The sequence below is a fragment of the Calypte anna genome, chromosome 26, assembly GCF_003957555.1.
Source record: "Calypte anna isolate BGI_N300 chromosome 26, bCalAnn1_v1.p, whole genome shotgun sequence".
Lineage (NCBI taxonomy): Eukaryota > Metazoa > Chordata > Aves > Apodiformes > Trochilidae > Calypte > Calypte anna.
Window position 1 is genome coordinate 4,776,366 of NC_044271.1, and position 26,421 is coordinate 4,802,786.

At 59.1% G+C, this 26,421-nt stretch overlaps 1 protein-coding gene across 1 annotated transcript in view; it reads left to right on the forward strand.

Annotated features, from left to right (window-relative positions):
• PLEKHA6 (pleckstrin homology domain containing A6) overlaps window positions 1–26,421 on the forward strand; it is a 33,599-nt gene that overhangs the window by 5,655 nt on the left and 1,523 nt on the right. The window contains 32 exon segments of the mRNA XM_030465473.1: window positions 8,207–8,287; window positions 8,427–8,541; window positions 8,625–8,729; window positions 8,808–8,880; window positions 9,627–9,727; window positions 11,675–11,718; window positions 11,720–11,845; window positions 12,005–12,062; window positions 12,064–12,442; window positions 12,445–12,481; window positions 13,082–13,207; window positions 13,209–13,324; window positions 13,327–13,521; window positions 13,524–13,588; window positions 18,376–18,444; window positions 18,852–18,914; window positions 18,916–18,933; window positions 19,126–19,275; window positions 19,654–19,749; window positions 20,092–20,203; window positions 20,309–20,377; window positions 20,380–20,447; window positions 22,267–22,303; window positions 22,306–22,392; window positions 22,505–22,614; window positions 23,193–23,297; window positions 23,299–23,376; window positions 24,627–24,791; window positions 25,001–25,134; window positions 25,231–25,268; window positions 25,271–25,372; window positions 26,013–26,136. Coding sequence (XP_030321333.1) covers window positions 8,440–8,541; window positions 8,625–8,729; window positions 8,808–8,880; window positions 9,627–9,727; window positions 11,675–11,718; window positions 11,720–11,845; window positions 12,005–12,062; window positions 12,064–12,442; window positions 12,445–12,481; window positions 13,082–13,207; window positions 13,209–13,324; window positions 13,327–13,521; window positions 13,524–13,588; window positions 18,376–18,444; window positions 18,852–18,914; window positions 18,916–18,933; window positions 19,126–19,275; window positions 19,654–19,749; window positions 20,092–20,203; window positions 20,309–20,377; window positions 20,380–20,447; window positions 22,267–22,303; window positions 22,306–22,392; window positions 22,505–22,614; window positions 23,193–23,297; window positions 23,299–23,376; window positions 24,627–24,791; window positions 25,001–25,134; window positions 25,231–25,268; window positions 25,271–25,372; window positions 26,013–26,128 — 3,144 coding nt within the window. The 5' untranslated portion in view covers window positions 8,207–8,287; window positions 8,427–8,439 and the 3' untranslated portion in view covers window positions 26,129–26,136.

A 26,421-nucleotide genomic window follows, 5' to 3' on the forward strand; every position in this document is an offset into this window, starting at 1 on the left:
GGATCAGGGAGCAGCCGAGGGTCCACGGGGCTGTGGAACCCCTTGGAAAGCCCTCTGCATCCCCTGCAGGTTGGGCTGCAGTGGCCTTGTCACCCTGCGGTACTGTTAAAGGGACTTGCAGGGCCAAGCAGAGGAGGATGCTACCCCTGCTGGCCCCGCGGCGCCCGGAGCCGAGGGGGTTAAGGCTGCCGGCAGCTGCCGTGGCTGTTAATGATTGATACCCATGACGGTCTCCGTGGGCTTGGGAGGAAATCATCTACCCCGGCTGCGGCTGCGGGAGAGCCACCGGCTTGGCAAGCGGCGTGGACGGGAGGGGACGTGTGGTGGCAGCGGTGAGTGTCTGTCTGTGTGTCTGTCTGTGTGTGCAGCATGGAGTGGAGCTCCCGCATTGTCTGCGGCCGGTGCCTGCGGGTGGCCGAGAGCAGCTGGGGACAAGAGGGTGGCCGGCAGGGTGACAAAACAGCTGGGAATCTGTCAGGAGCGGATGGCGGCCGGGAAGGTGCTCGTTGCTGTCATGATTCTCGTCTGCGATGGGTTGAGCAGGTGCTGAGGATTTGTCCAGAAGGATTTCCCCAGCGCTGCTGCCATAATCCCTGCTCCTGACCTGCCCTGGCTGGGGAGGGGTTGCTGGAGCCGGGTTTGTTTTGATGCTTTGTGCTGGTGATTGCCTGGGACAGAATTTCGGCCCACTGCAAGTGGTTACCTAAAGAGCTTAGTGAAAGGTTGAAACCCTCCAGGTCTGGGGCTGGCTTGCAGTTCAGCTCGAGTGGATCACTTTTGGTGGCATCACAGCTGCCCAGGCAGCTCTGTACCGTGTTGGGTTTTGTGACACCTCCAAGCCCAGACACAAGCCATGGCCCTGCCACCTCAGCTCAAGAGACTTGGTGTGTGTGTGGTTGTTCTGCAGCTCCCACACTGATCCCAGATTTACGGGAGGCTGCAGAGTGTGGGGGAAGAGGCTGAAGGATTCTATCCTGAGCTGAATAAACACTCTCAGGGTCTCATGTCTGCTCACCCACAGTGGTGCCCTGAGCCTTTTGGTGTCTGCTGTGGTCAGGATCTCTGTGCCAGCAGCCCCCACCCCTGGCCCCCGAGCCCCTGAGCCCCACAGATGGCATTTGCATCTGTCCATTGACTGATTCCATCCCTGGGGGAAGGATGCTTTGGCTGCGTGATGCCACAGGAAACGCTGCAGCTGCCGTGGGGCTGCCCTGTCCTGCAGGGCCACCCGTGGCTCAGGGAGCCTGGTGATGCCCTGCACGTGAGGTTTGGGCTCTGTCCCAAGAAGGGACAAAATGACATCATCCAAGCTGGGCCCACGCTCTGCCAGGGCCATGGACTGTGACCCTGCTGGTGCCACTCTCCAAATGTCACCCCGTGGATCCAGGGCACTGCTGTGCCTGCCCCGAACTCTCCCTCTCTGCAGCAGTGATTTTTGGCTGGGCCACACTCGTGGGCCTGTGATGGGTTGGCTGGGGAGATAAAACACAAACTCGCTGTGCTTTCTTTTTTTTTTTTTTCCTTTCTGTGCTTTTCCCCGACCCCAGCTGGAGCCGGGGACTTGCCCTCCCCGCCAGCAGCGCTGCCGGCTGCCAGCAGCCGCTTTGTTCCTTGGAAATCCCCTGCTCCCGGCCATCCCGCTCCTCCCAGCCGAGGACAGAGGGGGTTTCTCCTGCTCTCCATCCCCATGGACCCTATCCAGCTGGGGTGACCCTGCCGGGCTGGGTGGTGACAGTGAGCGGGAGCTGCCACCCGCCACGAGGACTTTGCCCCAGCTCACAGATCCTGGAACGGGAGCCTCGCTGCTTCCCAGCTGGATCCAGCTCAGGCTTTGCTTCCTTCCACCCCGGCAAAGCTCCCGTGGGGACTTGCAGGGCTGATAGCGAGTGTGGCAAGGTTGATGACCAGGGTGTGCTTGCAGGAGCAGATGGTAAAGCCTGGCCTGGATACTGTGCTCTCTGGAAGCTGCTGCTCACACCAAAATCCTCCTCAAGTGCTTGGGGCAAAGCTTCCCAGGAAGAGGCTGCTCTCACTCCAGGGGGTCTTTTGCCAGTGTTAGTGGTGGTTGGTGGTCCCCACCTGGGTGCCGTGGTGACAGGTGATGTATGTGCTTTGTCACAGGGTGAGGTGGCAGATGGATGGGTGCTGGGACTTGGCACCCCTTGGCACCCTCCCTTCTTGGGGCTGTTTTGCAGCTGCATCCAGCACAGAGGAGGGCAGCAGGCAAAGAGGGGAATGGTTGTGAAACTATAAGAGGGGAGATTGGAGATGAGAACTTGGGAAGAAATTCTTTGGTGTGAGGGTGCTGAGCCCCTGGCCCAGGTTGCCTAAGGAACTGTGGCTGCCCCATCCCTGGCAGTGTTGAAGGTTGGATGGGCTTGGAACAACCTGGGCTGGTGGGAGGTGTCCCTGACCATTGGCAAGGGTGGCACTGGGTGATGTTTAAGGTCCCTCACACCCAAATCTTTCACTGCCCTCTCCTGGGTGGATATGTGGCCCTCATAAATCCAGGGCAATTGGGAAACAAGGGAGCAGTTGTGGCCCCAACAGGTTGTGGCCCAGGCTTTAGGCTGGGGTTGGTACACGGCACCTCCGTGGCCAGTTCAGCCTAGGCAAGGACAATGGGGAGTGCACAGGGCTGGTTTAGATTTTTTTGTGCTTGAGTCATCCAACAGGAGCTGGGGTAGCTGCAGTGATGGAGCAGCCCAGGGCCTCACTCGGCAGAGAAGCTGGAGCTGGGGATGGCCTTGTGTAGGGACATGGGAGCAGCTGAGCTGCTGGCACTTGTCCCCTGGCTGCAGCAACTCCACCAGACCAGCTCACACTGCACCTGCAGAATATAATTTCAATTTTAAATTTATTTTATTTTCCCAATTGCATCTCGAGCATGCACTGAGCCAGCCCCATGGGGCAGAGCTGAGCCCTCAGTACCCCTGCATGGAGCAGGACAGCCAGGGGGACATGGGGTCTGGTTTATTACATTGCATTTGCTCCTGCCTCAGGTTTTCTTGCAAGACAGGACTCAGCAGTTTGAACTTGTTCATCTAAGGGTGGATTTTCTCTCTCAGTCCCTTTGCAGGGGCCCTGGGTGGGGGTGACCCACATCTCTTCTTATGGCTGCTGAGCCTTGCAGCTCACTGGATAAAAGGGTTTCCATGGGCTCCAGTTGGAGTAGAGGGATGTAGCTCAGGAGGAGGAGGAGAGGTGAAGAAAGGGCTAGAAAAACAGGAAGGAGGCCAACACACAAGGCATGTTGGCTGGTGGCCATGCAAGCCCCTTCCTTGGGAGCTGCCTGGATGCTCACCCCAAGAACATGGGAGAAACCTCCAGAGGAAGGGGTTTCATTATCACTTGGGAATGGGGAGTGTTGCAGACAGGCTTGGCTGCCTGCCTTCCCCTCCTATTGCTCTTCATGCTCCTCCTCCTCCTCCTCCTTGCTGTGCTCCCGGTGGCAGAGCTCAGCAGACCTCATGGTACCCCTGCACCCTGACCCCCTGGGGGCTGGAGTGATGGGGCCACTGGAGCTGGAATTGGGGTTAGAATGGGGATTGGTTGGAACTGGAATTGAGCTGGAATTGGAACTGGGAGGATGTCAGCGCCTGGTGAGTGCTCAGGGGGGAGCCCTGCAGCTCCAGCATCACACCCCAGATGGGTCAGGGTGGTCTGGCTCCCCTTAGCCCCCCTGGCTGGCTTCTCTGCTCTGGGTTTAGGACTTGGCAGGTTCTGATGCCTGGGCAGGGAGCCTGTGCACCCCTCCTCCTGCCCCCCAGCTGCCAGATAACAGCCAGGAGCCCCAACACCACAGGGAGGGCTGCAGTGTGGGAATGGTTCCCATCAGCTGGGGGGATCTAAGGGGTCCAGCTCTCTGAGCTTGCTGGGAGCTCTTGGAGAAACCCCCTTGGTGCACCCCACACCAGATTTTTTCCAAACCCTGCCCTGTGCATCCCACTTACCCCTTGTCTGACCAGGATCCCAGTGCAGCCAGCCAGGAATCTGTGCCATGGGCTGGCATCACCCACTTGGGCTTTGTCCCACAGTGGGTGTGTTGGAGGATCACTGCTCCCCACCACCCTCATCTTCCCAGAAAAGGGGAAGAAAAGCAGCATTGAATGAAAGTTTCATTCTTCACTTATTGCATTTTTCTCCCCCCCCTTTCTTGTGCTCCTTTTATGAAAAAGCAAGAGGAGTTTTTATTTGATGTTTACTCTGAGGAAATGCTCCAGCTCTTCTCCCCCGCCACAGCTCTCCTGGGAGGTCCAAGGTAGCTTCCCCCCACCTTTTGAGCTTCTGTTGGGAGCCCTGGAGCGTGTCCACCTGATGGGCCATGGCTGATGCTGTGTCCTTGCCCACCCTGGAGCCTGATGGCTGTGAAACAGCTCAGCTGGTGCAGGGAGCACGGCGCCTGCTCTGCTTAAAGGGTCCCAGTGCAGCAGCCCTTGAGCCAAGCACAGCCCTTGCACTGAATTAGGGTAACGGGGGACAGTGTGAAACCCCCACATTTGGGGGGACCTGTGACTCCTACCTGCAGTGTCCTGCACACCACTCTTCCTGCTTCTGCCACGCTGTCCCCAGGGACAGGGGTGCTGCCTGTTGGCTCCTCTTCCTCCCTGATGGCCCTGTCACCAGGTGAGCGTTGGCTTTCGCAGAGAGTGGAGGGCTGGAAGCTCCCCTGGGCCGTTGGGGGACTTTGACCCAGTGAGTCAGTGATGAGTGACAGTGATGGAGAAGCAGGTGAGTTGCTGCTGTGAGGACACAGGGACAGCCAGTGCTGGTGGTTTGCAGGCAGCTAGTGCTGCCCAGGGGGGTCATGGTGGGCAGGTTTCTCCCTGCATGTGTGGCTGATGGCCTGGTGGCAGTGTGGTGGCAAGGGGACAGCAGGGAGGAGCTCCTAAACGTGTAGGTTCAGGTGTCTGGGAGCATGGGCACATCCTTAGCCAGGCTGGGGACGTGGCTGCTGTCCCCCCCCCTGGCTGCTCTCCCTACCACCCTGCTGGCAGGGACCACAAGTGCCAGGTGAAGAGCAATGGGCACATCCTTGAGCTGGGCGCTGGTGCTGCCCCAGTGTGCCCCAGGCTGAGGGACGGGCATCGTTTTTGGGGAGGAGCAGGTGGCGGATGCTGTGGCCGGGATGAGGAGCAGGGTGGGCTGGCGTGTCCTGAGGTGGTCCCGGGATGCTGGCGGAGTGGGACGTGGCTCGAGGGAGGCCAGCTGGCTTTCTGTGCTCTGCTTCCTTCTTTGGAGGTTTCTTTAAACTGTCAGCGCTGTCTCTCCCTCCACCCACCCGTCCCGGCACGATCCTAACAGTCCCGATGGATTTGCATTCTCCTTCCCAAGGGCCATGCCCAGGCGGACGAGCACCCCCAATCTTTGTGCCCAGGGCTCCCCACTTTCAACCTGCTGGGGGTGAAGGCCTCCCGGGTTTTTTTTTTTTTGTTTTGTTTGGGGTTGTTTTGTTTATTTTTTGGGGGGAAAGGGGAGGAGGGCTGAAGCCTCGTTGTTGGATGCTCTGCAGGGTTCCCCCCTGCCCGGCAGCTGCTGGGTTGGTCGGTGATTGGTGCTTGTGCCCATCCTGCTCCCCGCGATTCGGCGTGTCCTAGGGAAGGGATATGCGAGGAGGAGAAGGAGGGGGAGGACACGGGTGGATGATGGGGATGGTTTGGGGACAAGCAGCAGGGGGAAGGGATGCAGTCAGTGAATCCAGGGCAGCGGCAGAGCTTATCTCAGCGCGGCTGCCTCCCTCCCTGTGACACCCCCCAGCACTCTGCTTCCCCGGCAGCACCCACCTCCCCCTCCTCCCGCCAGCACTGCTGCCCCGCTGGGGTGGGTGGGTGGCAAGGGGGGGCCCTGCAGCCCATCCTCCCCCTTTCGTTTTTTCTCCTGCCTCCCGCTGCTCCCCAGCTCTGCACCTGGGCTGGGGAGGCGGCGTGTGCCGCGCTGCCCTTCGCCTCTCCTCTGCGCGGGGACGCCAGCGACAGCCAGCAGTTTGTCGCCAGCAGTTTTGTCCCCAGCCGTTCGTCCCCGTCTCCTGCCGGCTGTCACAGCCGGGGGCTCTCCAGCCCCGCAGCACCGGAGCTCTTGGCACCCACCGGAGCTCCCATCACCGCTGCCACCGGGGACGCCGATGCCGCCGGCGAAGGGTCTCGGGGGACTGGAATCTCTGGGAGAGGACAGTGAGACCCTTCGCCCACCAGCGGTGTCCCCTCTCCTGCCTGGGGTTGCTGTCCCCATGGCCTGTGCCATCCCCTGGTAGGGTGGCGGCAGGTGACACGGAGCTGGCCCTGCCAAACGCTGCCATGGTGGGAGCCGGGAGCTGGCACTGAGCTGGGAGGGCTCCCGGCATCATGCTGAAGTTTCGGGCGGATCGAAGGGTGAGGTAGGACCCCGAGATGGGGTACGCGAGGGGACAGACGGGGCCACGGGCTGGCGGGGTGGGGGACCTCAGCCGGAGCAGTGGCTGCTGCATTGCAGTGCTTGAGAGGCGATGGAACTCGGAGCTCCTGGAGTGGGGTCAGCCGGGGAGCTGCTGATGGAGGGGTGTGTGTGTGTTGTGTGTTTTTAAGAGGATTTCCTGGTTTTCCTGGGGTATGATGGATCTGGGGCTAGGGGAGAACTTGGGGCAGGGGGAGGCACCGGGCTGGGTGCCAGGAAGAACCGTGGAGGCTGCAAACTGGGTGGGTGTCCTGGGCTGGGCAGTGGGGTGGGGTGGGCAGGGCTGGGGGAACAGCCCTGGCTGGGGTTGGGGCGGGGTGGGGCAGGGAAGGCCCCCCCATCCCCCTCCTTTCCAGGGCTGGTGTGGCTGGGATGCTGTTTGCACCTTCCCTGGGTGTCAGCATCACAAGGGGGTTGGGAGCTGCCCTGGTACCATTGTGTCTTGCTCCCTCCCCAGAGTCACTGTTGAGGGGTGACTGTTCCAGCCCTGTGTGACAGAACCCCTTTGCTGCTGCTGGAGCATCAGGCAGGATGTTCCTGTGGGTAACTCCTGGTGGTGGTGGCACACAAACACCTGGGACTGGGGGGGCTTGGGGAGCCAGTGCTGCCCCTCATTGCAGGGTGCACACACGTTGCTTGAGTTTTTAAGGTGACCCCAAATGAGCAGGAGGAGGAGGAGGGCTGGTGGAGGAGAGCAGCCCTGTGGCAAGGTGTAGGATGGGACCTGCAAGCTCTCGGCAAGGCTTTTTTTGGGCAGAAAGTAGTTAATATCTTCAGAGCCTGGCTGAATCCCAGGTTTGGGGTGAAGTGTGTGTGGATGGGATGGTCTTGGCAGCTGCATTTTCTTGCTCAAACTTCCCCTGTTTTGCTGACATGCAGAAGTTCAGCAGCATTCCGGGTTCTTGGCATGTTGGCTTCACGGGTGGCCAGGCACCCATGTCCCAGTTCCAGTAGCTTTGGGAAGGTGGGGTTGTCACAGGGATGGGCTCAAATGCAAATTTCTCAGGATGGAGCTCAGAACCTCCCCAGGTGTCCGTGTCCTTTCCTCCTGACACAGCTCCAGCAGCCTGTGAGTGGGTTCCCACTGCTCCAGCTGGAGCAGTGAGGTGTCTGGCAATACCAGCTCTGCTGGATGGGACAGGGATGTGGCAAGTGCTGCCAGCCCTGCACTGATGGCATCTGCCTTTGGCTGCACCCCAAAGCAAAGCCAAAGAGGGGGGATGGGACGTTGGGGATGTCACTGCAGGCACAGCCTGGGCTGGACCATCACTACTTCTGCAGTGACAGCATCTAGGGGGGTTTATGGTGATGTGTGGGATGTGTCCAGCAGAAGCAATAAGGGCTTAGCCACCTGAGACCTCATTTTGCCTCCTAACAAGGCAAACGCTTTCTGTGAAACGCCGGTGAAATGTGCTGAGCAGATCTGAGGTGTGGGGTCATGGAGGGTGAGGGCAGCAAAGCGCTGGGGTTGGAGCAGCAGCTGTGGTGCTAAAGGCAAAAGGTTTCTGAGGAGGGGATGGGAGATTGAGGTTGGACATCAGGAAGAAATTCTTCACTGAGAGGGTGGTTGGACCCTGGTTGCCCAGGGTCACCCCGAGAAGCTGTGGCTGCCCCATCCTTGGCAGTGTCTCAGCCCAGGTTGGATGGGGCTGGGAGCAACCTGGGCTGGTAGGAGGTGTCCCTGACCATGGCAGGGGATGGCACTGGATAGTGTTTAAGGTCCCTCCAACCCAAACTTGTCCATGATCCCATGCTAACCCCTCGCTGTCTCTCACAGCCACAATGAAAGGCGGAACACATTCCTGCACCCAGTGACGGGACAGATCCCCGAGGACACCTCAAGACTTGACTTGCAAAAGTAGGTGGGCTTCTGACTCCCTGGTTTCAGGGCCTGGCAGTGGCTCATGATGGGGTGGTGGGGGTGAGAATACCTAGGGCCAGCTCCTAGGGGGTGGAGAGATGTGGCTCTGCTGATTCAGCTCTCTCCTGTGCTGCAGACTGACCTTGGACATGTCAAGCAAAGCAGGTGGCAAGCGAGCGGCCACCATCACCAGCGAGCCCTCCAACCACACCATGGTGTCAGAAATGCCCCCGGAGCGTCCTGGAGGACGGGTGGGTGCCTGGTGCTATGACCAGCAGGGTGTCAGGGACCCAGCAGGGACCAGGGACTGAGCAGCTCCTCTTCCTCTCTGCAGGCTTCACGCTCCTCCCGCAAGGGCATCGCCTTCGGGAAGCGCTCCAATTCCATGAAGAGGAACCCCAATGCTGCTGTCACCAAGAGTGGTTGGCTCTACAAGCAGGTAGCTGAGCCCCCATTGTGCTGGGTGCTCCCTGGGGTTGTGCCAGCCCCTTGTCCTCTCACCACCCCTCTCTCATAGGCCAGCTCAGGGGTGAAGCAGTGGAACAAGCGTTGGTTCGTGCTGGTGGATCGTTGCCTCTTCTACTACAAAGGTACACCAGCGAGTACCAGCCCTGGATCTGGTTGGAAAAGACCTTTAAGATCTTCGAGTCCAACCATTAGCCCCATTCTACCAAGTCCAGGGCTAAACTGTGTCCCTCAGCACCACATCTACACATGGTTTAAACCCCTCCAGGGATGGGGATTCAAACCCCTCCCTGGGCAGCCTGGGTCAGTCTTTGATAGCCCTTTCCATGAAGAAGTTTCTTCTATCTCCAACCTTAACACCCCCCCCCCTCCCACCCCTGGGGCAACTCAGGACCATTTTCTCTCATCCTGTTGCTTGTTACAAGGGGGAAGAGACTGACCCCCAGCTCTCTACTACCTCCTTCCAAGTAGTTGTAGAGAGCAAGATGTTCTTCCCGAGCCAGGCACCCGCAAGCAAAGAGGGGCTGCTTTGGGGCTCAGAGCAGGTTTTGGGAGCATGGGCAAACATCCTAAAAATGTTCAGGAGGTGACAGCCGCCCAGCCATGCCCAACCCTGCTTTGTGCAGGTGTTTAACCCTGGGGACCCAAGGGGTTAATGTGGGCACCTTCCCAGCCTCCCTGGCAGCTCAGACCTGGTGGGCATGAATTATTGATGGGAGTGTGGTGGGAGCTCAGGCAGGCAGAGCCTTCCTACAGGTGGGCTCCCTGCTGCTGGTGGATCACTACCTGGGGGAGTGTTGGGGGGGGGAGGGCAACCCAGGCTCCCAACCTCCCCCCCTTTGCCTGTAACCCACCCGTGTTTGCCCAGCAGATGAGAAGGAGGAGAGCATCCTGGGCAGCATCCCCCTCCTCAGCTTCCGTGTGGCAGCCGTGCAGCCCTCAGACAACATCAGCAGGAAGAACACCTTCAAGGTCAGTGCTGGCCAGAGTTGGGGGGGACACAGAACTTGGGGACAGCTCTGGGGTGACAGTGATGCTCGCAGGGTCCCACTGATCCCTCTTCTTGCTTTCTTGGTGACGGGGCATGGGGCAAGCTGGGGAGAGGGGTGACCACAGTGATCCCCCCTCAAGGGGATCGCTTGTGCTCTGCTGGGGAAACTGAGGCACATGTGGGGCAAAGCTGCTCCCAAGCTCTGTCTTTGGGGTTCATCGCTGCCTCCCAGCCTGGGGAGGTGCTGGGTGCAGGGTGAGTAGCAGCTCTGCTCTGGTGGGCGATGCTCTTAGCCCTCTCCTTGCCCTGCTTCCCCATCACCATCACTGCTCCCAACCAGCCTGTCCCTGCTGGCTGCTGCAGCGCTTCTCAGCACTGCTCCCAGAGCATAGCCAGGTGTCCACAACTCTTCTTTTATTTTGTTTTATTGAATATGCAATTAAATAAAATTGCATGCCAAGGAAAGGGAAACACAACTGCAAGGAGGGGAGCAGCTCCTCAGCCTAGTGTGGGTGTTGGAGAGGAGAGCAGCGAGAGTGCTGCTGCTCCTGGGGCTCTCCCACATCCATTCTGGCAACAGGAACTGGATTTTCCTTACTCAGGGCTTCCCTGGCACTTTTTGGCGTCACCGTGGGCCTTTACCAGTACGACTGCTTGTACTGCCCACCCTCATCTTGTTGGTGAGCTGGTGCCCTGTGTCCTCCTGTGCCAGAAGCCAGCGTGCCCCTTTCTGCCAGTGCCCAGGCTGCCCACAGAGAGCTGCCCAGCAATCTTTACCATTTTTGTAGCCTCCACCCTTCAACTTGTGTTTCAGATACAGCTGAACCAGTGTGGGGGGTGGCAGTGGGTCTCACTGTGGCTCCTTGCCCGTGGCTTCAGCAGTTGACAGCAGGGAGGTGACCTGGGGGCTCTACCTGCCCACCAGTGTTTTTTAGGGGAGGGGGGATTGGTTTTGCTCAGAAGAGGTTAGAGAGGGTCCTGATGGCTGGGAGAGGTCTGTGCTGTGGTGCCCACCCTCCTGCCACGCTGCAGCCTGACCCTTGTCTGTGTTCCCTCCTCTCTCCATGGGCGAGGATCCCCGGACAGGAGCTCTCTCTCTTCGTGCCTGTCCACCACGCCAGCACCCAGCCTAGGTAGTACCTCCATGGGGGGGTTTGCCATGCATGCAGAAGGGTGAGGGACCTGCAGGCTCCCCAGCATGTTCTGCTCCCTCCCCCATCCCCCACTAATCCTGGGACAAATCTTTCTGGCTGCAGAGCTTCCAGAGGCAGGAGTGCCTGGGACTGCAGGAGGTGACCCATCTGCATGCTCCAGGGAAGATGGAAACCCAAGGGAGGGTTTTAATTGGACACCCAGTTTTTAAGTTTGAGTTGGTTTTATTTTAAAATCGAGCCCTGAAAGCCTTTCATGGGAACCTCCTGCTCTCTCCTTCCTCCCTGCCTCCCATCACTTCCTACAGAGGGGGAAGGTGGAAGCTTTGAGAAGGCCCTAAATACCCAGAGGTACCTTCCAGGTGGAGAGTGAGAAGCAACACCTTGGATTAAAAGTGAACTTCTTTCCCCCAAAACATTGCCTGGGCCAAGAAACCACCTCCCCCTCACCCTGCATGACTGATATCCCTCTGGCCAGCGCTGCTGCTCCTGCTGGGTGCTGCCCCTCTGCCCACCCCTCGGGACCTGCTCCACGCTGGGGTGCACCAGGGTGCTGCTCCTTGGGGAGAGCTGATCCGAGCATCATAGGGGTGACTGATGGGGGGCTTGGGGAGGAGGGAAGGACCATGCCTGCTTTTTCTGGAGCAGCAGGACCTCGCTCTGGGGTGGAAATGGAGGTCTCACCCATCCCGTCTGTTTCTCTCCTCACTTCTGCAGGTGACAGTGTGCTGGGTGGAGGAGATGCCAGTGAGTAATGGGCAGTCCCTGTCTCCCCAGGCTGAGCATGCTGGCATCCGGACCTACTTCTTCAGTGCTGAGAACAGAGGAGCAGGAGTCCTGGATCCAAGCCATGGGCGAAGCTGCCCGGGTGCAGATCCCCCAAGCCAGAGGTCAGCACCCACCATCTTCCTGTGCCACCTGGAGATGGGGCAGGGGGGCCCGTGCATCGTGGCCAGAGACCTTCTGGGAGTGTGAGGGTCCCTCTGGAGAACAGAGCTGGGGAGCTTTGCCCCCTCCCCAAAGCTGAGGGAGGGATGAAACATCCCTGCCACCCAGGGACATTGCACACAGAGGGTTAACCCTCTCTCTCGTCTCACCACCCACCAGGCACGAGAAGCCAGACTCAGAAAACATCCCCCCAGCAAGCATCACACCACCTCCACCGCAACACCACCCACCCCAAAGCTGACCCCGAGGCCAAGACCCGGGGGGAAGGCGACGGCCGTGGCTCGGAGAAGATGGAGAGGAAAACTGAGAGGATGGAGAGCAAGAAGGAGCCCTTGGCCAAAGCCAACGGCATCGCTGGACAGGAGCTGCCTTCGGAGCCCGGCAGCCCGTACCCTGAGGTATCCCGGGTCCCGGTGAGCTCGGAGCGGCCACCCCAGCCCAATGGGTGGCCCTACTCATCCCCCAGCCGCCCCGGCAGCACTGCCTACCTCCCCCTGATGGGGAGAGCCTGGCCCAGCGCCGCAGCATTGCCCCCGCACCAACCCGAGAAGATCGCACAGCGCAAGAGCTCCATGACCCAACTGCAGCAGTGGGTGAACTCCGCCGGGGAACTGTGCCCCCCGAGGAGCTGAGGAGGTGAGGGAGGGGAGGCAAAAGGGTAGGGGGGGAAAGGTCTGGCTCCTTTTCTCCTGGGCTGCCCCTCAAGCAGTGCCCTGGGAATGTTTTTCTCCTTTTCCATCTGCTTTCTACCCTCCTGGGGTTAGGAAGTCTCCTTTTGGGGCTGTTCATGTGTGCCAGGTGTGAGCTGGGAAGGGGACACCCAAAAAACCATGCAGGGTGGGTTTTTGGAGGGGTCCCTAGGAGGAGGGATGTCAGGAGGGAAGACCACTGTGGGGTCATGGGAGGAGGGATGGCAGGAAGGGAAAAAAACCACGGGGTCCTGGGAGGAGGGATGGCAGGAGGGGACATGGAGGGGTCCCTGGGGGAGGGATGTCAGGAGGGGAGACCACTGTGGGGTCCTGGGAGGAAGGATGCTACTAGGAGAAACAAACTATGGGGTCATGGGAGGAAGAATGCCAGGAGGGAAGACCACCCTGGGGTCCTGGGAGGAAGGGATACCTGAAGGGGAGACCACCACAACATTCCTGGGAAGATGCCAGCCCCTGGATACGGAGTGAGGGGCCAGGCACTGCCTGGCCACCAGCCCAGCTCTCTCCTCTCTCTTCTCTCCTCCAGCCCCACCAGGTTTTACCCCATTTCTCGCCGGGTGCCTGACTACTATTCCCCCTACTCACCCCAGTACCCTGAGGACTACCAGTACTACCCTCCCGGTGTGCGCCCGACAGCATCTGCTCCATGCCCCCTACGAGCGGGTCAGCCCCCCCTGGCCCCTGGAGGACAAACGGCATTCTTTCCGCAACGGGGGCACCTACCAGCTCCGGGACTGGAAGGAACACCCCACTTTTGGCCGACAAGATGTCCCTTCTGGTTGCCCAGTCCTGGGAGGCAACCGAGTTATTTGGACGAGGTGGACGCAGCCTCGGGGTCCCTGCGACGGATGTCCCTGCAGCCCCGTTCCCGTTCTGTGCCCCGCTCCCCCAGCCAGGGCTCCTACACCCGGGCACGGGTCTACTCCCCGGTCCGCTCACCCAGCGCCCGTTTTGAGCGGCTGCCACCCGGGGAGAGGAGATTTATGCTGACCCCACCACCTTCGTGATGAGGAGATCCATCAGTTCTCCAAAGGTAAACACTCCTGGGGCTGGAATGCCCTCACTGGGGGTGTCAGGAGAGGGATGTGCGGCCATAGTTTGTCCCCTCGCATGCACAGCCTGGCCTTAAAACACCACTGAGTGCACGGCTTGGAGCAGCTGATGGCTTTAGCTTCCCTCTTGCCATCCTGCAAAAGCTGCCCAGGGTGGGTTGTTCCCTTTTGGCTGCCCCCGGAGGGATGGAGCAAGGAGGTGATGGGATGGGGATGAGGTTGCTCAGGTCCTTGCAACCTCTCTGGCCTCTCACACCCTTCTCACGTGTCTCTGGTTTTGGGGTGGGGGTCTCCTCTCTCCTCCAGTATGACTATCCTGGGTGACAGGCGGCCCATTCCCAGCAGGAATGTATCCCTTACCACTACCCAGCATCTCCCACTGTCCATGACAAAAATGGTACGTATGGGGGGTGCTGTATGGGTGGTGAGGTGAACCCCATGGATCAGGGTGCACAAAATACCCCCCCAGAGGAGTGGCTAGCTCGAGAGTCATTGCTCAGATGGCTGAGGAGGAACCCAGGGGCAGCTTTGGGGGTCAGAGCCGGGCTGCTCTGGGACAGGTCAGGACCACACATTCTTTTACTGATGTCTCTGGATCTTCTTGGCCATACCAGAAGGAAAATCCTTGTGGGAAAAGCCCCCAGTCCCCTTGTCCTGCAGCCCCCCCAGGTAATGAGGATGTGGACACCCTTGCCACCTGTACTCCCTAGGATGCTGGGCCAGGCTTGTCACCCTCAGGGTAGTCCCGGCTGAGGCTGGCACCCACCCTGCACCTCTCCCCCTCTTGCTTCCTCACTTCTGGCTACGGCTTCTGCTTTTTCCTGCGTTGTGTTTCCCCTCAGAGCACTGAGGGTTGGAGCTGGGGGGTTGGTGAGATGAGGAGGTCACTCCCTGCAGAGGTTGGTCCCCAAAACCAGGGGTCAGGACCAGCTGTTGGGAGAAGCAGGAATCACCATCAGCCACCCATGCTGCCATCCATCCTCGCTGGCCACAGGAGGCAGGGGAAGGGCAGGGAGGGAGAGCTGGGAGGAGAAAAGGTCACCCACAGGGCCACATCCCTGGCAGCTCTCCCGGCTCCATGCTGGAGAGCTCTTTTGCATTTCTGTAGCCTTCCACCTAACTGCTTTGCTTCTTCTTTTATCTGTTGTGTGTTCGTTTCTTGCCTCATGCCTGCTGGCTCCTGGCAGGATGAACTTTTAGACCTTCAGTTGCAAAGAAACCTAGAGTATTTGGACCAGCAGGTAGGCAGAGCTGGCTGCAAAACCTCACACTGCTTACCTCCCTGTGTGCCCTGTCCTGGCATCCTCATCCCCTAACATCCATCCTCACCCTTCTTGGCATTAAACCAGCACCAGTCGTCTTGGGTTGCTTTTTCCATCCTCTCCATCCGTAGGGTCGCTCATTGCTTGAAAGAAAAAGTTCCCCGTGACAGTGTGAGAGTGGTGGGAGTGTCTCAGGGGAAATTCCCACCTGCCTGGGGGTCTCAGGGAGGCAGTGGCTCTGAAAGCCCTCCTCGGTTGGTCTGCAGGCTGGGGTGGTGGGGACACCAGTATGGGCCCATGGTGTGTCCCCACCCCTGGCAGTGGCTGCAGCAATCAGTGGGAGTTGGGATGCTGGGGGGGTCCTGGGGCTGGTGCCCCCCCATGCTGGGTGAGCTGTGGGGAGCTGGCATGAATATGGGGTGGTTTGGTTGATGATGCTCTGGCCTTGTTCCTCCTGGAAGGTGAGAGGTTTGCTGCAGGGCTGGGGTGAGGCAGCAGCTCCCAGGGTTTTGTTGCATGGAGGAAAACCATGAGCAGGCTTCACCCCAGGGGTGGGGTCGGGGGCAATCAAGCTGGGAAAGAGCCCCAGGATGGTGGGGTGGAACCGACAGGCACTGATTGAAGTGAAAGCTGGAGACAGGAGCTGTCGGGCAGTTGCTGCAGTCCCAGGTTCTTGCCTGCAAAGCCAAGCTTGGACTAAAGGAGCTGCTACGGAGACAAATCTCATTAGTCTGCAAATCTCCATTGGTGCAGTAATCGCCAGGATCTGTGTCTGCCTTGGAGCAATGCCAAGGCCAGGCCGGAGCACTCGCCTCACTAGAAGTTCTCTGGATTATCTCACAGCCAATCGGCAGCCACCCGCCCTCTCCCTCTCCCTCTCCCTCTCCCTCTCCCTGTCCCTCTCCCTCTCCCTCTCCCTCTCCCTCTCCCTCTCCCTCTCCCTCTCCCTCTCCCTCTCCCTCTCCCTCTCCCTCTCCCTCTCCCTCTCCCTCGTCCCTCTCCCTCTCCCCGTCCCCCTCCCCCTCCCTCCCCCTCCCCCTCTCCCTCTCCCTCCTCCTCCTCCTCCTCCTCCTCCTCCTCCTCCTCCTCCTCCTCCTCCTCCTCCTCCTCCTCCTCCTCCTCCTCCTCCTCCTCCTCCTCCTCCTCCTCTCCTGCTGCCCCATGGAGAGGCTAATTCGGAGTGACGCTGCCTGTCGAGCATCTCTTTTCAAGCAGCTCACTTCTGTATTTTTCTCTCACGGTGTTTGTCAGGTGGTGGGGACGGTTCCTCGGCTGCCCCCCAACTTGCTCACCCCCCCCCCCACACACACACCACACTCAGGGTTTGGTCCCTGGTTTGTGTTTTAACTTTCCTCACCCCTTAGACCCCAGGATCGGGGTTGGTCCAGGTGCCCTGGAGGGCTGGGCACAGCTTGGGGCAGTGATGCTGCTAGTGGCTTTGGGGAGGGGACAGGTCTGCTGGGCACTGTCCCATCCTTGCCATGCCCAGCAGCACATCCACCATGTACCAGCTCCTCAGGATCACCCCATTCCCACCCGCTTCTACTGCTCGAGGCTGCCGGACTGGAGAGGGGGACACTGCTGTCCCCAGCCCCAGGCTTCTGTCACCTTCCCCTGTGACCTGAGCTCGTCTGTGCCTTTGAGCCACCCCAGCCCTGCTCCGTGGACAGGGCACCCGGGGGTTTTGTTAGCAGAGTCTGTCCGTGTGTCTGCTGGAACCACTCCGTGCTGCAGCCGCGGGCCGTCTCCATGGTATTTTGTGTCTGTCTGTGCAGTTTGCTGCCACCCAGATCCTAGCAAGCTCGGTTTTTATCTGTCTTGTCCCTCAACAAAGTTTGCAGGGCATGCAACCAGCCCAGGATGCTCTTGAGTGCACAAAGCAGAGCAGCAGCAGCAGCCCCCAGGGTGGAGCGTTCCCCACGCAGCCTCCGGGACAATTTCTGGAGATGGAATCTTGCAGCCCAATGCCCTGAGGGCTCCTGGACCAAGTCTCCTGGCTGCTCCGAGGCACCCGAGCAGGCAGCACACAGGCACAGCTCTGTGACCTCTCCACTTTCTTCCCTCTCTGCACAGATGAGTGAGAGCGAACCCTGATCAGTATGGTGAAAACAGGATGGTGGAGACCTCCTCCCTAGGGCTCAGCTCTACATGCAAGTAAGGCTCTGGCTGGCGGGGCCACGCATGGCAGCCACGCCAGCTGCCCCCTGCTCCATCCTCGAGGTCACCTCTGCCATTTCCACTCATGCAGATGTCAGCATCCATGCGGCTCCAGCACATTCACGCTCTGGGGGACCTGCTGGGGTCATCATAGGCTTTGCTAATCCATCCATGAGCCATTAAAACCTGGCAAATCCTTGTGCTGTGTTAGCACAAGGTGGGGATGCAGCAATCCCGAGCTCTCCTCTTCCTTGGTGTTGAACTCCAGGCACTTTGCTCACTCTCTGTGAGTTGGTGAGGCAAGGAGAAGGTTTGGGATGATTTAGAGACAGGAATCTAGCCTGAGGCTCTTAAACAAAAAAAAAGCAGTAACTCCTGTATCAGGGAGAGGAAACAGCCTTTGCCCTCTGAAGTTTTGAGTGCTTCTGTTCCCCAGCACAGAGAGGCCATGAAAGCATTGGGATGTCCTGGCTGACCCTGGAGCACAGCCAGGCCCCATCACCTGGGAATGTGTCCCCAGGTCCCATCATGCTGCCAGCCCAGGGCAGAGGGGTCCTGAGGCCCCTCCATGGGCATCTTCTGAGCAATTTTCCGAGGAGGGAAAGATGCCTGTTTCATCTGCTGGGAGTGGGAAACTGGAGCTGCTGAGATGCTCTGGCTGGGCAGGCTCCTTGCAGCATCCCCATCCCCTGGGCTGGGCATTTCCCCAGTTCAGGTCTATTTGCATTGTCAGATGGGTTTAAATGGCTCTAAAGTAGCATCTTGCTTTCTAGCAATAACAAATGATCCCCTTCTTCCTATCTTACTCCTTTCATCTTGAGATCTTGGAGTATTAATTGGTGAGGTCTCATTAGTGATGTAGATTTCCAGGAATGGAAAATGACTCACAAGAGAAGCTGGATGGTAAACAGGCAGCTGCTGATTTATAGGTGTTTCCACTCTGCTAAGTGGGATTAACAACTTAATCTTTGGGCCTTTGTTTCCCCCTGCCTGGAAAATGGTGGCAGTTCTACACCAGGCAGTTAATGATGCACCAGGAATCTCCTTACTCATCTCTGGATGCCCTGTGGAGAGGTTGTGTCTTGGAGAGGTGTCCTGGAGAGGTTGTCTCAGTCTCATTCCCACAGCTCAATCCAACCCCCGGGCACTGGCTGGGGTTGGGAATGGGACAGGAGGTTCTGCCTTCACCTCAGCACCTGCTGCCTCCCCACTTATGCAGGGAGCACCCAACACCCCGGGAGTCTCAGCTCTCACCTCCCCTTTTCCTCCCTCATGGGGGTGGGGGAGAGAGGGGCTGGGACCTCGCTGTCCCCAGGGGCTCCTGGGCTCACCCCAGGCTCTCCTTGCAGGTGACACCATTCCCAGAGCCCTACAGGGAGACGCTGCACACCTACAAGATCAGCGAGCAGGACACTGATGTAAGAGCAAACATCCACCCTGTGTCCCTGCCCTGCCCTGGGCTGCTGTCCCTGTGTCCCCCAGCAGGGACTGCTGTCCCCATGGAGTGATCTATGCCAGGTGCTCCTCCAGGGACCTGGTGCTTCCCCAGCATGGTCTGTGCAGTCCAGGGACTAAATCCTCCACTCAGTTTCACTGCTTGGCCTGGCCCATGTCCACTTTTGGCCAGTGGCACCCTGGCCAGGGCTGAAGTCCCTGCAATGAGGGGCAGGAGGGCTGGAAACCCTCACCAGGAAGCACTCGTCCCATCAAACCAACCCTGTGGGACATTGTCCTGGCTGCCATCCCATCACCTCTTTGCAGCCTGTGCACTCCCAAGGATGAACTCTCATCCTCTCCTTCTTTTCTTTTTCCCTCCCGGGGACAGAAGCTGCTAGGGAAGCTCTGTGAGCAGAACAAAGTGCTGCGGGAACAGGAGAGGCTGGTGCAGGCAGCTCCGAGCAGAGAAGGTATGTGGTAGGTGGCTAAGGAGGCCCTCCAGGGATGAAACCTGGCTGCAAGGTGATGGCCGTGTCCCTTTGTGGGCAAGGAGGTGACATGTCCTGAGCCGAGGGAGATGCCCTGGCCATGCCATGGTCCTGGGAGCTCAGCTCCTGCATGAGTTGGGCTCTCCTGGCTTCATCTCCCTCCTGTCTCCTCAGGAGAGCCTGGAGAGTGCCCTGATGGGGACCCACCAGGAGCTGGAGATGTTCGGGAGCCAACCTGCCTACCCGGAGAAGCTGCTGCACAAGAAGGAATCTCTGCAGAACCAGCTCATCAACATCCGTGTGGAGCTGTCCCAGGCCAGCACGGTACCGCTCCTGCCTCCCCAGCTTCTCCCCAGCTACCCCCCCCAGTTCCCCCCACTTTCCCCCAGCTCCTGCCTCCCAAGCTCCTGCCTCCCCAGCTCCTCCCCAGCTCCACCCAGTCTCCAGGCAGCCGGGATGTCTCACCCTCTCACCACCGTCCCTTTTCTCCTTTCCTGTTAAAAAATAAAAGGGAAATCCCCTGGCTGGCTGGGGGTCCTAAACGAGCCAACCCCCCCCTGCTGCCAGCCCCACTACTGCTCAGGGTGGGTTGGGTGCAGCAGCTTTCCCGAGTGCGCCCACCCTGCCCTGGCCATAGCTGCTGCCAGATGGGGGGAAAAACCCAGCCAAAGACTCCCTCCCAACCCCCCAGTTCCCTTCCAGGCCTTGGCTAACAGCACTGCTGAGTACGAGAACCTGGAAACCGAAGTGTCTGCCCTGCACGATGACCTCTGGGAACAGCTGAACCTGGACATCCAGGTGAGCAGGACCCCAAGGGTTCAGGGTCCCCCCATTGGGTTGGGAGCCCCCTGGGTTCCCCTCCACAGAATCAGTTTGGGCAGGAGGTCAGCTGGGGGTGTGATGGCTGAGGATCCCTGGGCAGTGTCTGACTCGCTGAACACCCATTGGATCCCACAGCAGGGATGGGGTGAAGCAGGGATTGGGTGCAGTGGGGATTGGGTGCAGCAGGGATGGGGTGCAGCGGGGATGGGGTGCAGTGGGGATGGTGTGCAGCAAGAATGGGGACCAGCAGGAATGGGGAGCAGTGGAGTTACAAGAGGGCTGGGAGCCCCTCTGACTGGTGCCTTTTGTCCCCTCCAGAATGAAATGCTCAACCGGCAGATCCAGAAGGAGATCTGGAGGATCCAGGACGTGATGGAGGGGCTGAGGAAGAACAACCCATCCCGTGGCACGGACACAGCCAAACACAGAGGTGAGCAGGGCCCATCCCTGCCCTCGCCCAGCACAACCCCCAGCGTGGGGTCCATCCCCAGCAACACCCACTGGGCTCACATTTTCTTTTTGCTTTTCTCCACAGTGGCCCTTGGCCCCTCAGGGACGTACAGCTCCAACAGCCCCGCCAGCCCCCTGAGCTCAGCCAGCATCACCAGCCCCTCAGCCCTTTCTCCCTCATCTCTGGCTCCCAGGGCTCACCCACCAAGCCAGGACCTGGTGAGGTGAGTGAGCTGGGAGTGTCCCTTGGCTACCATCAGGTCCCCAGCCTGGCTGGCAGGTGGGCACCAGGCACAGAGCATGGTTGGATTTCCCTGTGGCTCTGCCTGGGGGCACAGTTTTGAGCACACACAGGGGCTGTGGTGTCCTCTGGTGACATCTGGGTCCGTGGTCCTTGCAAGTGCTTTGCAGCCTTTGGGTTCCTGCATCAAACCCTTGGCTTCAGGACCAGCTCCTGCTGCCACCGTGGTCCCCTCGCACCGCTCTCACCTTCACCCACGTGAAATTTAAGGTGGAATTTGGGGAATACCCACCCACCCAGCTGTGCAGTGGTGATGCTGATGTCTCCTGGGGTCTGCCAGCCCCTCGTTTGGGCAGCCCCTGGGTCCCACCATGCATGGGGACACTGCAAGAATGGTGCTGCTCTCCCTCCTCCCTGGCTCAGCTCCTCCAATGTGTGTTGTCTCCATCTGGGTTTTTTTGTTTCCTAACTCTCTCTTCCTTCCTGGCTCTCAGTGTCTCTGCTCTCACACTCTCTCCACCCCAGGAACCAGGTCCACCTCGACCTCCCCTCCCCAAGTCCTACATCCCCCTGGAGTCTCCTCCGACAGTCCCTCCGCTCCCCAGCGAGAGCCACCTCTGCCCGTGCCCCACGTCCCCTGCCTGGCAGCCAAGCAGCGAGGCCAAGAGGGGACAGGTACTGAAAACCTTCCTCCCCTGAAGACATCACCTGGCAGGTGGCCAGGGACAGAGCTGGAGGTGGCACCTGGCTAGGGGGACAGCAACCTTGGGCTGCTACCTAACATCTCCAAAGGGAGCAATGGGCAGCATCCTCCAACCCTGGCAGCCCTGCCATGGCTTTTCTGTCCCCTGCTGGGTGCCCGGTGCTCACCTCGGGACAAGGAAAGGGGCAGATTTGTCCTGAGCAGCCCCCAAAGCTGCTGCAGCCCCCAGTGATGTGTCTGTCCCTCTGCTCTCCTCTGCCCTCACCTCTCTCACTCTCCTTCTGCACCGCTCCCCACGGGATCGATGAGCAATGCCCATTGGGGGTGGCCCCCAACTCCTGCCCCACTATGAGAAAACCTGGATTTGGGAAGTCCTGGTGATGCCTCAGCTGTGCTCCCAACAAGGGGGTTTGGACACCAGTGTCCTTGCAGCAGCATGGGGGTCAGAGTGGTCTCCTGGACTCGTTCCTGTCCCCCTTGGTTGTCCCACCACCAAAGCAGCAGTGTGGGGGTCCCAGGCTGTGCCTGGGGGATGCAGGAGGGAAAGAACCCCAAAAGGTCCCTTTGCTTGCTCTCAGCTGCTGCACAGTGTCAGCCCCTGACTTAGAATCATAGAAAATGAGGGGTTGGAAGGGACCTGAAAAGAACATTGAGTCCAACCCCCCTGCCAGAGCAGGGTCACCTACAGCAGCTCACACAGGAACACGTCCAGGTGGGGTTTGTATATCACCAGGGAAGGGGCAAGGAGAAATATCAGGGAAGGATACTTCTGTCCCTGACTTTGCTGGAGGTCAGCACAGAGCTGAGGTGTCCCCATCCTGGAGCTCCCAGGTGCCACCCCTGAGCTGTGGCAGGACTGTCACCCCTTTTCCCATGGAGGAACCTGTCCTGTGGGAACAGTGATGGGAGCCTGGCCCTGATGGGCTGATGCATAGCAGGGGCAAGAGCTGCAGAACCTTACCAGAACCTTACCCTCACATTTGGGGAGGGCTGGGACCACCTGACTGTGTCCCCCCATGGCTGCGGGGTCTGTCTCCAGGCAGAGCATAGTCCCCAGGCAGGACAGGGGTCACCAGGACCTTCTTTTACCCCCCTGCAGCTCAAGCCAAGCTTCGAGCAGAGCAAGAAGGAGATGCAGCGACCATCCCATCCTGGCCCCCACCTGAGGGGCTCCCACAGAGCCGGCAGGAGCAGGAGATGGAGAAGCAAACGGCTCTAAATAAGGGTAGGGCACCAGGGTGATGGGTCCTGCTCCAGCAGGCACCGTGGGCATGGCAGGAGTCTTGTCCCTTGGTCCTCCAGGTGGGTTCAAGCTGACTTTTTGGTTTGCTCCACAGTGGGCATCGTCCCCCCCAGGACCAAGTCCCCAGCAGAGGAGGAGGTGGTTTCCACGGTCGGTGTGCCAAGGAGGAGTGTTGGTCCCATGGCCAACGGGATCAGCTCCAGGGTAGGATTTGAGTTGAGGGGTTGTGGGGAGAAGGACACGGAGTGATAGGACAAGGGGTGTGGCTTTGAACTGGATGAAGGGAGTTTTAGGTTAGACATTAGGAAAAAATTCCTTGGTGTGAGGATGGTGAGAAGAAGTAACAAGGGCTCAGCCACCCAAGACCTCATTTTGTCTCCTAACAAAGCAAACACTCTGTGAAACACTGAGGAAATGTGCTGAGCAGATCTGAAATGTGGGGTCAGGGAGGGTGAGGGCAGCAAAAGCTCTGGGGTTGGAGCAGGAGCTGTGGTGCTAAAGGCAAAAGGTTTCTGAGGAGGGGATGGGAGATTGAGGTTGGACATCAGGAAGAAATTCTTCACTGAGAGGGTGGTTGGACCCTGGTTGCCCAGGGTCACCCCGAGAAGCTGTGGCTGCCCCATCCCTGGCAGTGTTGAATGTTGGATGGGGCTTGGAGCACCCTGGGCTGGGGGAGGTGTCCTTGACCATATTTAAGCCCAAACCACTCTGGGATCCAAAGATTTGGGGTAAACCTTGCTGCAGGCAGGGGGTCCATGAGCGTGGGGTTGTGGTCTCCTCAGGAACGTCCCAAAAGTGCTGTGTTTGCCACTGAGACAAAGGTGAAGATGAGTGTGGAGGAGCAGATTGACCGCATGAAACGGCACCAGAGTGGCTCCATGAAGGAGAAAACGTCGCAGCCTGCAGCTCCCCAGCACCCAGCAGCCTGACACCCCCAGCACCAAGGCACCTGCCTCCTACAAGGTGGTGAGTCAGCCTGAGCATCAGGAAAAACATCTTTAGAGTAACAGCATTGGAACAGGACACCCAGAGAGGTGGTGGGGTCTCCATCCCCTTCCAGAGAAGAGCAAGGAGGCTGTGAAGGGATCCAGCACAAGTCCGGTGAGGAAGGGCTGAGGGGGCTGAGGGTGTTCAATCTGGAGAAGAGGAGGCTCAGAGGAGACCTCATCACTCTCTACAACTCCCTGAAAGGAGGTTGGAGCCAGGGGGTGGTCGGGTTCTACTCCATCAGTCAGACAAGAGGGCATGGACTTAAGACCTACCAGGGGAGGTTTAGGTTGGATATTAGGAAAAAATTCTTTCCAGAGGGGGTGCTCAGACATTGGAATGGGCTGCTTAGGGAGGGGGTGGATTCTCCATCCCTGGAGGTTTTTAAGAAGAGCTTGAATGTGGCACTGAGTGCCATGGGCTGGGAACCATGGGGGGAATGGATCAAGGGTTGGATTTGATGATCTCAGAGGTCCTTAACAACCCAAATGATTCTGGGATTCAGAACCCATCTGGACATGTTCCTGTGTGATCTGCCCTTGGTGAACCTGCTCTAGCAGGGGAGTTGGAGTAGATGATTTTCAGAAGTTCCATTCCAACCCCCACAGTTTCTGTGATTCTGTGAGTCCCCTTGCTGACCACAGGGCTGGGGCATTCCAGCCTTTGCTTTGCAGGGTTCCTGAAGTCCCTGATGAGAGAATCACAGAATGTTGAGGTTGGAAGAGACCTCCAAGCTCATCCAGTCCAACCTTAGACCAGCACCATAATCTAAGTACTAACCCAGGTCCTTAAGGACCAGCTCCAAACACATTTTAAATGCCTCCAGGCATTAAATGCCTTCACCACTGTCCTGGGCCATCCCAATGCCTGACAACCCTCCCAGTGAAGAAATATTCCCTAACATCCAACCTAAACCTCCCCTGGCACAGCTTCCATCCATTCCCTCTGCTCCTATCATATACCTCAGGAGCAGAGGCTTTTCCCCTCCTCACTCCAACCTCCCTTGAGGCAGTTGCAGAGAGGTCTCCTCTCACCTCCTCCAGACCAAACACCCCCAGCTCCCTCAGCTCCTCACAGGATTTGTCCTCCAGGCTCCTCATGAGCTTTGTTGCCCTTTTCTGGAAACACTGCAAACACTTGGATGGAGCAGAGGGGACACTGAGGGGCTGGAGAAGGAGACAGTGTGACATCCCAATGTGGGGTCTCAGTGGGTCTGGGGTCCCCACCAGGTCCGTCGGCACCGCAGCATCCACGAGGTGGACATCTTGGACCTGGAGGCAGCGCTGCGCTCCGAGGACCCCAGCAAGGTCCATGAGACACCCCAGGAGGAGATCGCCCGCCTGCGCAAGATGGAGCTGGAGCCCCAGCACTACAACGTGGACATCAACAAGGAGGTGAGGACAGGATGGTCCTGAGGGGGGGGGGGGGTTGGCAGCCTGGGTGTGGGGCATCCCTTCCTCCACACTTTGCATTGGGGGCAGGGGGGTTTGATCCATCATCCTGCATCCATCCTGGAGCCACTGGCTAAGCTTGGCCAAGGGTTGTTCTTGTCCAGGAGGGTGATGGAGCAGGGATGGGTCAGAGCTGTGGGTGCTGTCCCCAGCTCTCCACGCCAGACAAGGTCCTCATCCCGGAGCGGTACGTGGAGCTGGAGCCTGATACACCCCTCAGCCCCGAGGAGATGAAGGAGAAGCAGAAGAAAGTGGAAAGGATCAAAACCCTCATTGCCAAATCCAGGTGAGGTGGTCCCTGACCTCAGCTCAGCCACCCCGGGAGGGCACCCAGCATACCCCAGGCTCTGTCAGAGGTGCTGATGATGGGTGCTTCGTGCAGCCTGCAGAACGTCATCCCCCTGGGTGAGGGGGAGGTGGACACCCCCAGGACCCAGAGACCCAACTGCAGGAGCAGGAGAAGAGGATTGAGATCTCATGTGCCCTGGCTGCTGAAGCCTCCCGCCGGGGCCGCATGCTCTCGGGTAAGAAACGAGGGGACAGGGGGGTCAGTCCCACCAGAGAGAGACCCCAGGGAGCTGAGTGGGCAGGAGGGTGGAGGGCAGGGCAGATAGGGCAGGCAGGGTGCAGGATGAGTCCCAGGATGCTGTCCCCTTTATGGGATGGAGCAGTGGCTTCAGCCAGGCGTGGGTTTGGCATCTTTTCAGAAGCATCCGTGGGGCCACAGGGTGGGAGTGCCTGGTCCTGTGTGCTATGCCCCAGGGAGAGGGGTGGCACACTGTGCCTGGTCCCTCAGGAGCCCTGTGGGGACCTGATATATGGGGATGGTGGGCACACCACCTCCTGTCCATGAGGAGCCCTGTGGGGACCTCACATGAGTCCACACATGGCTCACACTGTGCCTCATCCATAAGAATCCTGTGGGGACCTCAGGTGTGACCCTGGTGGCTCACCATCCCTTGTCCATGAGGTGCTCTGTGGGGACCTCACGTGTGCGTGCCACGGGCTGCTTGTCCTGACCCTGCTTGCTTCCTCCTTTCCTTCCTTCCTTCCTTCTTCTCCCTTCCCTCCCCTCCTCTAACCTCTCGCTGGGTCCCCTCCTGCCCCTCTCTGCCACTGGGCAGTTTGTGTTCTTCACTCCCTTCTCCCATTTCTCCTTTCCAGCTCAATGTGCTACCCCAAGCCCTCCCACCTCCCCAGCCTCCCCGACTCCACCGACCAACCCCCTCTCGTCTGAACCATCCCGGGGCGCCGACAGCAGCCACTTTATGCGTGTCTGAGCCATGAAGTAAGCACCTCCTCTCTCCTACTTCATCCCATCTCCTCTCCATCCCCCGGGAGACCAGGAAAGGGGGTGCTTCTCCTGCCCCTGGTGTCCATCCATGGCTGCTTGCTCCAGCTAACATCTCCCAAGCCACGTCAGCCCCATCTCCTCTCATGGACCAAGGTGTCCTCCAAGGGCAAAGCCAGGGACCCCGGGGTGGGCAGGGGGTGCTCAGCAAGCTGCAGGGAAGCCGCCAGATGGAGAGAAAGAGGTGGGTGGTCTAGGGGCCAAGCTGTGGGGGACACCTGC